This window comes from Ruditapes philippinarum, unplaced genomic scaffold, assembly GCF_026571515.1.
Source record: "Ruditapes philippinarum isolate M1 unplaced genomic scaffold, ASM2657151v2 ctg6871_1_1_1_1, whole genome shotgun sequence".
Lineage (NCBI taxonomy): Eukaryota > Metazoa > Mollusca > Bivalvia > Venerida > Veneridae > Ruditapes > Ruditapes philippinarum.
Window position 1 is genome coordinate 1 of NW_026865554.1, and position 13,842 is coordinate 13,842.

At 36.1% G+C, this 13,842-nt stretch overlaps 1 protein-coding gene across 1 annotated transcript in view; it reads right to left on the minus strand.

Annotated features, from left to right (window-relative positions):
* Positions 1-385: 385 nt before the first annotated feature.
* The window catches only part of LOC132729534 (U4/U6 small nuclear ribonucleoprotein Prp3-like), a gene marked incomplete at its 3' end in the record, with an annotated part of 43,631 nt that continues 30,174 nt past the window's right edge, over positions 386-13,842 (minus strand). Inside the window, 10 exon segments of the mRNA XM_060715304.1 lie at positions 386-485; positions 791-934; positions 1,217-1,308; positions 2,031-2,092; positions 2,958-3,059; positions 3,769-3,856; positions 5,156-5,253; positions 7,788-7,881; positions 9,529-9,549; positions 13,320-13,480. Of these exon segments, the coding sequence (XP_060571287.1) occupies positions 386-485; positions 791-934; positions 1,217-1,308; positions 2,031-2,092; positions 2,958-3,059; positions 3,769-3,856; positions 5,156-5,253; positions 7,788-7,881; positions 9,529-9,549; positions 13,320-13,480 (962 nt within the window).

Sequence of the window (13,842 nt, forward strand, 5' to 3'; positions counted from 1 at the left end):
GGCATCTTGTTAACTATTTGTAAACATTTATAGCTGAGGAAGATGTCAGGTGCCCTTCCGTGCATTATTTCAGGCACGAATGGGTACCTGAGTAGAACCACCGACGTTCTGGAAGCTAGCTTGCTCACATTAGAGAATCCAAAGTCCCTGTTGGGATTCGAACCCACAGCGGTGAGGGGCAAGTGGTTTGAAGTCAATGACCTTTACCACTCGGCCACTGATGCCCCAGATTTTGGAGATACCAACTTGCAAAAACTTAACCAAAGTGAGACGTCAATGTCAACATGAATACAACAGCTCTCCCTATTCTTCAATTATGATTGTGTGCAATGAGCTAAAACAAATTAGAGAGCAGCAAAAAAAGCTAAAGGGTAGGGAGTCTTACTTTTGTCTTTTGGCCATCTGTGCTCGAACATGGGCTTCAACCTTAGTAGGATCCTGAACGGCCTCTGAACCAAGCACCCGCATCAGGTTCGCCATTCTCACTGAAAAAGTTTGTGTTTCAGATAAAAGTTTTAAATACACACATACTGTAACAAAATGAAGAATATCAAACTTTCAGAAGATAAATTCATTCAGAAAAGTTAAATTATTTCCATTTTCACTTTCAGTTATGTTGAATTCATAATTTATGATTCTTATATATTTCACTAACATTTATTTTCAAGGCACTCTTTAACTCACTAAATTTAATCTTTTGCAAAAGTTTAAAAGTAAAAAGATAAGAAAATGAATGGTTAAGAAGAAAAACAAATCAATTTAGCATAATAACACAATGACAAAATCAAACCTTTGGGTTCCATAGGCGGGGCTAAACCAAGTCGTATTTTCTCCTGAAGTTCTTTCTGAGCCTCTGTCCTGTTTTGTCGCCGTAATTTTTTTCGTTCTGCAGCAGTCAGATACACAGGAACAGCCGGGGGCTTATCTGGCTCGGCTAAATAAAGAAATTTTTAGACTGGTTAAACAATTTCATATAAAAATTAATTCAAAGTAATAAAAGCCTGGTTCAAGCCCTTTCAACAAAATCATACTGGTTTTGAACATAACTTTTATAAATAGACTAATTTTAGGTAAATAAACAAAAAATAGACTGGTTACTGAATATTTTACAAACTTTCTGATATATTCACCTTCTAAATAACAACAGACTGGTTTAAGACTTTAGCCTAACAGACGGATAATTTCATCTTTTAAAGAATCTATGCTAAAAATTTACCTGGAGGTTTCATTTGAATTGGATGCTCCACAAGATGAGTTACACCCTCCAATCGGGCCTTCAAATCCTCATTCTCCGAAAGAGCATCATACCTTCACAATAGATATAAACTTATTTTCATTTTACATACTATAGATCTAATTAGTATTAAGTTGCATCATTATTTTATGTGGCAAAACTCAATGACAATTGAGCTGAGCAGATATCGATTAAGAAATAATCAGAAATTAATAGTCAGCAGGGATCCACTTAAAAACCCTAAAAAAGTGTCCCCATCCTCAAGGGACTGGTTCAACAGCATACATGTAGGAGGAACAACAAACAGTCAAACTTTGTTCGGATACCCTGTGGTGGGAAGTGTGATTTTCACTATATTTCTGCCAGAGGTGTGATTTTCACTATATTTCTGCCAAAGGTGTGATTTTCACTATATTTGTGCTGGAGGGCCCAGAAATCAGGTTCGAGCGATCAGTGTTCGAGTGATCGCAGGTAGAACAATATATATTATATAGGAATTTTGCCAGGACTGGGTGATGACTTCGAGTGAATGGATGTATTCAAACAATCTAAGTTTGAGCGAATGAAGTTCAACAGTTGCTGTATAATTATTGACACAATCAAAGAACTTTAAAAATATTATGGGCATCTAACTGAAAGTCTATTATCTAATTGATTTATCCATCACACACACTCAGTACTTGATTAACAACTTTTATTTCTTAATTATGAAAGGCCAAATATACCATAACCACTAAATAAATTAATTATGTTATAATGTGCACAAAGAAAATAAAGAACAATTTGAATAGCTTACGAATCAATTTGTCTCAAAATATAGGCGTCCCACCATTCTATGTCTGGATTTTCACCTTCAACCTACAAAAATAACAAAAGCAAGTTAAAAGTATCAATAGAACTTGAAAAGTTGTACAGTGGTTATAGTGTTAGACTTAAAGTCATCTAAGTTTGAACCCCATCTACTTCCAATGCAAAAATACTTATTATATTAGCTCATTTTGGTAATGTGATGTGATGTGTTATATTTACCCTGACAATCTTAACAATGATTACCTGCAGTGTATTTATACAGGTATCAATTTGCCTGCCTCAAAACAGGAACAGAAAACATCTCTACAGTTATCAAGGTTAGTACATGTAATAGAAAAATAATCATAGAAGTTTAATGATGCTTTTATTTAATACCTTTTTTTACTTCTTGTACTTCTCTTGTCATAATTTCAAAATTTAAGAGTTCCTCTGTACGGTCACTTAAACATTTAACATGTTTTTTTTTATGTCACTGTTTAAATAGTCACCAAAGTTTTTAGTAGCTATCCTTGATACCCCTTTAAATCTATGAAATATTTACTGAATATGTCTTATTTTAACAAGTGTCAAGAAGACAGGACATGAGGCCTATCGATTTAAGTGCCTGTCTCTCAAGAAACTAACATGGGTTCCACATTTGTCGTAAACATAATACCACTTTTTCGCGAACATAATTCAACACGAAAGAATTATGGTAATGTGTTTGCCTCTAAACCAATGAACATGGGTTCAACTTTGGTCTTGAACATAATTCCATTTTAGTCGTGATCATAATTCCACTTTAAGTCATGAATGTAATTACTTTTTTTTTACGAACATAATTCCACTTTTCCATTTTCAACATAATGTAACACAAAGAACTATTCACTTAAACCTTTATCACAATATAAAAAATTAAAAAATTAAGACATACCAGTTCCTTCTTCGGTGCTATGGTTGCGAGTTTCGCAGCAGACGCAATCCCAGTTTTCTTGGCAGCATGACTAATCTCACTCTGAAGTCTGTCTAGTTGTGCCTATTTTTAGAACATTGCATCATTATTTTCAGAACATTACATCATCATTATGCCATTTTGTTACTAAATATAGTATCAGTTACTTTAACTTTTATGATGGGTGACCTTTGAAAAATATTTGGAATTTTATTTCTTATCTTGCCACTCTTCTATTAAAGGGAGTTTCAAACATTTAGTTAAGTAAAAATCTAACTCAGAGTCAGTAAAAATCTAAGTTACATAAAATAAACCACTGCTATCAAATGAATGCATTTAAATAAAAGCTATGGAAAGTCATATAGAAATCAATTATTGATATATTCATTATTAAAGCTATGGACAGCCATTACTATAATATTCATAAATCAAGTTTATTTCTTTAATAGCGCTTTAGGTAACACAAATACAGTATAGGTCATATGGCGACGTACAAACGGGCACTTGAGTAGAACCATCAATCTTCTGTAAGCTAGCTGGACAGCTTCCTCAAATACAGTGGTTAGGGGCAATTGGTTTTATGCCAATGACCTTTACCTCTCAGCAATCAAAAGCCATTACTGTAATGTTCATAATAAAAGCTATGAAAAGCCAATACTGTCGTGTTTATAATAGAAGCCATTGAAAGCAATTACTGTAAAGTTCATAATAAAGCCTATTGAAAAACATTACTGTATTGTTCATAAAACAAGTCATTAATGTAATGGTCACAATGAGAGCTGTGGAAACTCACCTTTGTCCTCAATCTCTGTGCTAGTTGTTCAAACTTTCCTCTTTCATGGAAACGGAAGCCTCGTTTTTGCCTCTGCGCACCCATTAAACTGTTATATGATAAACATTAAAATTTTGAACAATAAATTTTGTAACTAAAAGACACATGGCTAAAGACGAGTATCACAAATCTTCCAAAAATTTAAAAACTTTGGAAAATACAAAACATTCAAATTTGAGAAAATAAGTAAAACAAAACCAGGATTTGACAAATTGAATTAATTTGATCACAAAACTTCTTTATGTGAATAGACTAACTCGGGAATTAAGAATATTTGGGTTTTTCCCAGCTAATAACGTAGGTACAAACATACTTTTACAGTTAAAGCCTCGAAAATAAGCAAAACAGGTTGATTAATCTATTGTGACGGGTAGTGCACTGTGAAACATAATAACGGTAAAAGATAGTTTGTACAGATTAGCATGGAAAAACCCACATTTGCCATGTAAGGCCTTTCTTCCTCTAGTCTATTTTGGGAAAACACCACATAGCAAATTTGGGAAATTTGTGCCGTAAATTTTTCCAATTTTGGAATAAAGTTATCGTAAAATTTGCCAATTTGGGAAAATATGCTAGCATTCAAGGTGTTACAACTGTTAAAATGAATCTTACTTAAACTGGGGAGGAGTTAAAACTTTTGTAAAAGGCTACAAATGGTTATCACAAGATTTTTTAATGAAAAATTCAAGTATAGTAGGAAAAGTAAGCATTCATAATCCATACACAACTTATTTTATACAACCTTGTTTTGCACACAAAAAAATATTTATTCAAGAAGTCATAATTCCAGGGCTTTTATTCCTTCTATAGCAGGGGCTGTTAAAGGGCTGCTTCCCCAAAGAAAAATTCTTTAAAATCATCCAGTTTTTCCCCCAAATTTGAACTTGCATCAAGTTTTTTCATCCCCTTATGCAAATATACCGTGTAATTTTCCCCCAAAATTAAGGGCAGCGCTGCTTCCCCAATCTGTAAAAAAAGCCCTTACTTCTGTTTCTTGTTGAGATTTTTTTCCTAAGGTTAAATAGCTTCCAGTCATGCTAGTAAAAACTGCCGCAGCATTATATTTTTTTTCTTATTTAATCCATTGTGTATTGTAGGAAGAGTATCATTCATAAGATAACAGGTACAGAAATATTGGCAAGGACAAACTGACTCCAGTACCCATAGTTGGGTTTTCCTCAGCAAAGGGAAATAGCCTACATAGTTTCAATCTCCACTGTTAATTGAGTTCCTCCCCTTGGCAAAATAATTACATATCACTCTGTATTTCCCTATTTAATGCACATTTTTTTGTCCTTATTTTATTTTTAGAAATTAAAATGTTCCAGTTTTAAAGACCAGATCTTACCTAACACGAGGATCAAAATATTTGGATGCGCTGATCTCTTCCGGTGGTGCGTCTATTAAACCTTTAAACTGTTCTCGTCTTTTAGCTCGAATGTTTGCCTATAAAAAGATATAATAACAATAAATTAAGAAATAAATGACAAGTTTTGCTTGTTTTCAAGGTAAATTCATATAATAATTCAACATTTCTTTGTGTATTAAATGTATATAATGTATTATTACTTGTTATTAAGGTAATTAAATGAATAATAGTGCTAGACCATAATATGTAATGTCAATGTGCGAGGTCAATTAAAATTAAAGTTTGCTTTGTTTGTCTGGCTTTTACGTGTCCCAATTTTACTCAATTTTGGATACTAGCAAACCACAAAAATGTATGCCCTCAAATTTAAATGATTTTACAGTACAACTCAGCTGTTATTTCCCTAATCCAGCTTTTCTTTGTCACTTACGTGCAATCACCTTCAATAACTGGTACAAGGTACATACATGTATCTGGTATGAAACCAGCAAACGAGGTACATGTATATTGACCAATGCAAATCTTAAACAAGATTGCATTTGAGAAAAATGCTATGCCACCGCATGGTTCAAATTTCATAGCTGTTCATGGAAAAGAAAGTAGGTCACATCATCAAAATCTGGTCACCTGATATCAAAGTTCAATTTTACAACTAAAACTGTGCACATGGTCAAAATGTCACTGCTGTACATCAAAGGACAAGAAAGTACGTCATTGTCCCCTCGTGCAAGGCATAATTTCGACCCAAGGTTTTAATTCAAAACAATCTTGATACAGGTCCACCAAACAACATTTCAAGTCAAATATCTAAGCTATAGCTTTCTCCCATTCAGAAAACATTTGTTTTATTTTCTGTTTTTACTATGTGTACATAATGAGAATCATTGCCCCCGGGCAGGGCCAATTTTGACACCAGGGGAAAAATTTGAACAACTTTGGTAGAGGACCTTTAAATGATATTATATATCAAACATCAAAGCTCTATGCCTTGTACCTTCACACAAAAATATTTTTATTTTTTCACTATATGTACATAATGAAAATCAATGACCCCCCGGACGGAACCAATTTTGACCCCAGGGCTATAATTTGAACAATCTTGCTAGAGGTTCACTACACAATGTTTCATGCAAAATATCTTAACTCTAGCCTTTGTAAATTTAGAGAAGATGATTTTTTAAGTTTTTACCATATACATATAAGGAAAACCTATGGCCCCCGGGGGTGGGGCTAATTTTGACACAAGAAGCAAAATTTGAACAACTTTGGTAGATTACCTTTAGATAATATTATTTAACAAATATTAAAGCTCTAAGCCTGGTACCTTCAGACAAAAAGATTTTTTGATTTTTTACTATATGTATATATTGAAATCAATGACCCCCAGGGCGGGGGCGATTTGACTCCAGGGCTATAATTTGAACAATCTTGCTAGAGGTTTACTACACAACGTTTCATGCAAAATATCTAATATCTAACCTCTAGTATTTGTCAATTGCTAGAAGAATCTTTTTTAAAGTTTTTACTATATACATATAAGGAAAACCAATGACCCCCGGGGCGGGGCCGAATTTGACCCCAAGGGCTATAATTTGAACAATCTGGGTAGAGGTCTACCAGACAATGCCTTATGCAAAATATCTAAGCTAGATGCCTTTTGGGTCTTTACAAGGTGTTTTTAATTTTTACTATATGCACATATAGTGAAAATCAATGACCCCGGGGCGGAGCCAATTTTGACCCCAGGGCTATAATTTGAACAATCTTGTTAGAGGTCTACGCGACAATGCCTTATGCAAAATATCTAAGCTCTAGGCCTTTTGGGTCTTTACAAGAAGATTTTTTAAATTTATTCTCATAATTCCTTTTGGTTGCCATGGCAACCAGATTTCTGCATGGAATGAAATTCTTTGAACAACTTTAAAAGTCCTTCACCCAAGGAACAAGCCTGCCAAGTTTGGTTGAAATTGGACTAGTGGTTTTTCACAAGAAGATTTTTTAAGTTCACTATATAATCTATATAACACACACACAAACACACACACTAACACACACAGGTGAATCGCTATATGCCACCGCATCGCAGATGGTGCGGTGGCATAAAAATTCAATACGGAGCTCCGAAAAGAAGATTTAAATTGTTTATCCCTGAAAAAGGTGCCGTCCGTTTTTTTCTAAAAACCGGTTAGAAAATTCAATAAAATGGTAATTGAAGTTAGTATTTGAAAAAGAGAAGAAAATGTTTTAAACTGATTTCTAAACAGTACCTACAAGTATCACCCTTATAGAAAATAGTCACTCCATATTCTGATATATATTGTAATCATTTTTGAGTACGAGAAAATGTGACCATAAAGAAACTAAGTAAAGGTTGAAAATCTAAGGATTTTATTAGTAAGGTCTGTTAAACGTTAACACGGTTATCTGGTTTCCATTTAAACAGTTAACATTAACTTTTCTAACTGTGACACTCCTTATTTATAACATCAAGACTGATTAAAAGTTTTGCCGTAACTTTAACATATTACAATGTATTTGATTGGTCAGAAACCAGCATGAGTCATATTGACCATGAATATTGACCAATGAAAATCCTCAAAACTAGCTGTACCTTTAAGGTGGGAGCATGATGGGTCAGGGTTATGGCTTGCCCAGTCTTTGCATCAATGGTTCGCCCCTCGCTGTCCAAAATCAGTGGTGTCGGACTGAAAAAAAAGAAAGAAACGACTTTCCGTAAAATTCTGTAAACAAGAGGGCCATGATGGCCCTGAGGTGGCTCATCTGTATATAGCCCCCCCCCCCAACCTTCCCCCATACCCCCAACGTTACAGGGCCAATTTAACCCAAGGGCTTTTATTTGCACAAACTCGGTAGACACCCATAAGAAGATGTTTCATGCTAAACATCTAAGCTCTAGCTCATTGGGCTTTTTAAAAGAAGATTTTTTTAAGTTTTTACTATACACACATAGTTAGAAACAATGACACCCCTGGGGCCGGGCCAGTTTTGACCCCAGGGCTTTTATTTGAACAAACTTTATAGACACTTACTAGAAGATGTTTCATGCTTAATATCTAAACTCTAGCTTTTTGGGTTTTTTCAAAGAAGATTTTAAGTTTTTGCTATACACATATAAAGAAAATCAATGACCCCCCGGGCGGGGCCAATTTTTACCCCAGGTCTTTTATTTGACCAAACTTTGTAGACACTCACTAAAAGATGTTTCATGCTTAATATCTAAACTCTAGCTTTTTGGGTTTTTTCAAAGAAGATTTTAAGTTTTTGCTATACACATATAAAGAAAATCAATGACCCCCCGGGCGGGGCCAATTTTGACCCCAGGTCTTTTATTTGACCAAACTTTGTAGACACTCACTAAAAGATGTTTCATGCTTAAAATCTTAACTCTAGCTATTTGGGTTTTTTCAAAGAAGATTTTTTTAAGTTTTTGCTATACACATGTAAGGAAAATCAATAACCCCCGGGGCGGTGCCAATTTTGACCCCAGGGCTTTTTTTCGAACAAACCTGGTAGACACCTATTAGAACATGTTTGATGCTAAATATCTTAGCTCTAGCTCTTTGAGTTCTTTAAAAGAAGATTTTTTAAGTTTTTACTATATGCATATAGGGAAAATCAATGACCCCCCGGGGCGGGGCCAATTTTGACCCCAGGGCTTTTATTTGAACAAACTTGGTAGACACTCACTAGAAAATGTTTCATGCCAAATATCTAAGCTGTAGCTCTTATGGTTTTTTAAAAGAAGATATTTAAAGTTTTTTCTTTCGGTTGCCATGGCAACCAGAGTTCTGCATGGAATTAAATTCTTTGAACAAGTTTTAAAGGTTACCACCAAAGGAACATTCCTGTGAAGTTTGGATGAAATTGGCTTAGTGGTTTATGAGGAGATGTCATTTAAAGTAAAAGTTTACGGACGGACGGACGCCGGACGAAAAGCGATCACAAAAGCTCACCCTGTCACTTTGTGACAGGTGAGCTAAAAAGAGGTAAAGAGTTATGGAACCTAAGTACATCATGTTAAATATTCACAGAGAACAGTGTGTGTGTGTGAAGTTTCAATATTCTCCCTTCCTTAGATTTCAAGATATTTAAATTGCGTGAAAAAATTTAAAACAGTTACACTGACCCTAAGGATCAGTGCAATAGCTCTCTTTGTTCTACCAATAGCCAAGTTAAAATTTAATTTTAAGCTTAATTCATCAATAGCTCTGAAAGTGTAACTCAAAAGAACTAAAATAAATAACAATTTTATAGTAAAATTTTCAAATGGAATTTTTCAAAAACTAAAAATTGCTACATAATCTTTCATCATAAATTAAATTCATACTTACTTTGAAGATGGAGTCGATTTTCTGGAAGAACAAAATATAAAAGGATTGTTAGAGTAGAAAGACCAACAATGTACAAAATAATCAACAAAATTACAAAATAAACACAAGTTTTCTGACAAACAAAATGCAAATGTAAACAAATCAAATTTCCAATAACTCTGTCATAAAATATTATCAAAACTAGAACTGCCACTATCATGGCGTGAATACCCCCGCATACCACTTTGTCAGAATCAACAGTGGCCATTTAGAACTCAAGGACAACCTCCCTGCCAAATCTGAGGTGACTAAGCCAGTGCATTGCTAAGTTATGTATTCTACATGCTTCAAATGTAAAAATGTCAAAATCAATACACTCTGGACAGGCATTCTGAAGCAATTGAGGGGAAAAGCTTTATTTTGACAAGGTCCCTGTGACCTTGACCTTTAACCCAGTGACCTCAAAATCAATACGGATCATTTACTAATCATGACTAACCTCCATGCCAAATATGAAGACTGTGGGTCATAGGAACCTTAAGTTATTGGGCGGACAAGCTTTTTGAAGTCAAGGCCCCTGTGACATTGACCTTTGACCTGGTGACCTCAAAATCAATAGGGGTCATCTACTAATCACGACTAACCTCCATGCCAAATATGAACACTGTGGGTCAAAGGAATCTTAAGTTATTGGGCGGACAAGCTTTTTGAAGTCAAGGCCCCTGTGACTTGATCTTTGGTCTGGTGACCTCAAAATCGATAGGGGTCATCTACTTATCACGACTAACCTCCATGCCAAATATGAAGACTGTGGGTCAAAGGAATCTTAAGTTATTGGGCGGACAAGCTTTATGAAGTCAAGGCCCCTGTGACCTTGACCTTTGACCCGGTGACCTCAAAATCGATAGGGGTCATCTACTAATCACGACTAACCTCCATGCCAAATATGAAGACTGTGGGTCGTAGGAATCTTAAGTTATTGGGTGGAAAAGCTTTTTGATTTCAAGGCCCCTGTGACCTTGACCTTTGACCTGGTGACCTCAAAATCGATAGGGGTCATCTACTTATCACGACTAACCTCCATGCCAAATATGAAGACTGTGGGTCGTAGGAATCTTAAGTTATTGGGCGGACAAGCTTTTTGAAGTCAAGGCCCCTGTGGCCTTGACCTTTGGCCTGTTGACCTCAAAATCGATAGGGGTCATCTACTTATCACGACTAACCTCCATGCCAAATATGAAGACTGTGGGTCAAAGGAATCTTAAGTTATTGGGCGGACAAGCTTTTTGAAGTCAAGGCCCCTGTGGCCTTGACCTTTGGCCTGGTGACCTCAAAATCGATAGGGGTCATCTACTTATCACGACTAACCTCCATGCCAAATATGAAGACTGTGGGTCATAGGAATCTTAAGTTATTGGGCGGACAAGCTTTTTGAAGTCAAGGCCCCTGTGACCTTGACCTTTGACCTGGTGACCTCAAAATAAATAGGGGTCATCTACTAATCATGACTAACCTCCATGCCAAATATGAAGATTGTGGGTCAAAGGAATCTTAAGTTATTGGGTGGACAAGCTTTTTGAAGTCAAGGCCCCTGCGACCTTGACCTTTGACCTGGTGACCTCAAAATCGATAGGGGTCATCTACTTATCACGACTAACCTCCATGCCAAATATGAAGACTGTGGGTCAAAGGAATCTTAAGTTATTGAGCGGACAAGCTTTTTGAAGTCAAGGCCCCTGTGGCCTTTACCTTTGGCCTGGTGACCTCAAAATCGATAGGGGTCATCTACTAATCACGACTAACCTCCATGCCAAATATGAAGACTGTGGGTCATAAGAATCTTAAGTTATTGGGCCGACAAACTTTTTGAAGTCAAGGCCCCTGTGACTTTGACCTGAAAATCAATAAGGGTCATCTACTTATCATGACTAACCTCTATGACAAATATGAAGACTGTGGGTCAAAGGAATCTTAAGTTATTGGGTGGACAAGCTTTTTGATGTCAAGGCCCCTGTGACCTTGAACTTTGACCTGGTGACCTCAAAATCAATAGGGGTCATCTACTAATCATGACTAACCTCCATGCCAAATATGAAGACTGTGGGTCAAAGGAATCTTAAGTTATTGGGCGGACAAGCTTTTTGAAGTCAAGGCCCCTGTGACCTTGACCTTTGACCTGGTGACCTCAAAATCAATAGGGGTCATCTACTTATCATGACTAACCTCCATGCCAAATATGAAGACTGTGGGTCAAAGGAATCTTAAGTTATTGGGCGGACAAGCTTTTTGAAGTCAAGGCCCCTGTGACCTTGACCTTTGACCACAAAATCAATAGGGGTCATCTACTAATCACGACTAACCTCCATGCCAAATATGAAGACTGTTGGTCAAAGGAATCTTAAGTTATTGGGCGGACAAGAAAAAACCGACGGACGCCGGCCGGACGGACAATCTGATTCCAGTATACCCACCTTACAACTTTGTTGTGCGGGGGTATAATTACAAAATATATCATGTGCCATAGGAACTTGGGTGAAAAATAGTTCCAAGAAAGTTTCTGCTTAAAGACATATGCCTGAGTTTCCATGTTGACATATTCATTTATCCTTCTACAAATGTAGAAGCTGGGTTCACAGAAAAATTTGTCTCCCTTACAAAATACCAGACCACCAAATAATACCAACTGCTTAAATTGCAAAAGAAGCAATTGATATATATTTCATTTATATGGCCGACTAGTAACTTTTTGGAAAATCAAGGGTAAATATAAACTAGAACTCCGCGAGTCGGATGTGTCGCCTTGTGAACAATGTAGTTTAGGAGAAATGGCCAGGACAAAAATGAAATAGGAAAAATAACAAAGGGCAATAACTAAAAAAATAATAAGTGCAGAGCAGCAGCTTCTGTGCACTGTACTTCTTATCAATAAGATCAATCATTCTATGATGTTTCAAGTCCATAGCTTTCATACTTGAGGAGAAATGACCAGGACAAAAATAAAGTAAGAAAATCAACAAAGGGCAATAACTCAAAAAATAAGAAATGCAGAGTACCTGTCCTTGTGCACTGCACTTCTTCTTAATGAGACCTATCATCCTATGAAGTTTCAAGTCTATGGCTTTTATACATTAGGAGAAATGGCCCGGACAAAAATAAAGCATGAAAATTAACAAAGGTCAATAACTCAAAAATTAGGAAGTGCAGAGTACCGGTTCTTGTGCACTGCACTTCTTCTTAATGAGATCTATCATCCTATGAAGTTTCAAGTCCATAGCTTTTTTAGTTGAAAAGAAATGGCCCGGACAAAATTAAAGTATGAAAATTAACAAAGGGCAATAACTCAAAAAATAAGAACTGCAGAGTACCGGTCCCTGTGCACTGCACTTCGGGTTATTGAAAGAAGCATGCATACCAAGTTTGAAGTCAATCAGACTTATAGTGACTGAGTTATGCTCCGGACAAGCTTTAGGGGACGCCGACAACGACACAGACAACGACACAGACGCCGCCGACACCGCCGACAAAAGTAACCCCTATATGTCACCTTTTCAAGGCGACACAAAAACATACATTCTTCCAGGGGCTTAATGGGTCTTTAAGAAATTCAACAAAATTTACGGGTAAATAAGAAAACATGCATTATTCCAGGGGTTGAAAAAGGCCTTTCGGAATTCAACAAAATTGCGTAAATAGGATTACATACAATTTTTCAAAGGAGCCTACGAGTCTTTAAGAAATACAAAAAAAAAACTAGTTCTATATCCCCCTTTTTCCTTCGAAAAGGCGAGGCAACAATTCAAGGCAAAACTTACGTCTGAGCTTCGACAGCTTTCTCGCCTAATGATTTGACGGGCGGCATTCCCTTCATAGGTGCGGGTAGTCCAGTTAGACTGGCCATTCGTGCCTGTATCTGTGCCTGTAACTCATTTGCTCTTTTTGCCTTCTCTTTGGCATCATTCATGAACTTTTGGGCCTGTAAATTAAAAACGTCATAAATTTGAGAACCAAAATAACAAAAAAAAAAAAAAAGACTGAAGAGATGCCTTTTACCTAGCATGATAGTAAAAAAAAAATGTTTGCCACATTTTATCTGAGTGTCATCATTCTGGGGGAAAAAAGATCTGGCAATATACATATATTATCATTCTGAAAATACAAAATGTGTTATCATTCTAAAACTAAATCACACCAGTGCAGAAGGTGAGTAATTATCACACATAGACCATTACATACACCATTAGAAAAAACAATATGTGCATGCATTTTGATCGGATAATGTTTTACCATTAAAATTTTATGGACAGAACCTAAACAGTAAGCTTAATTGACAAGTCG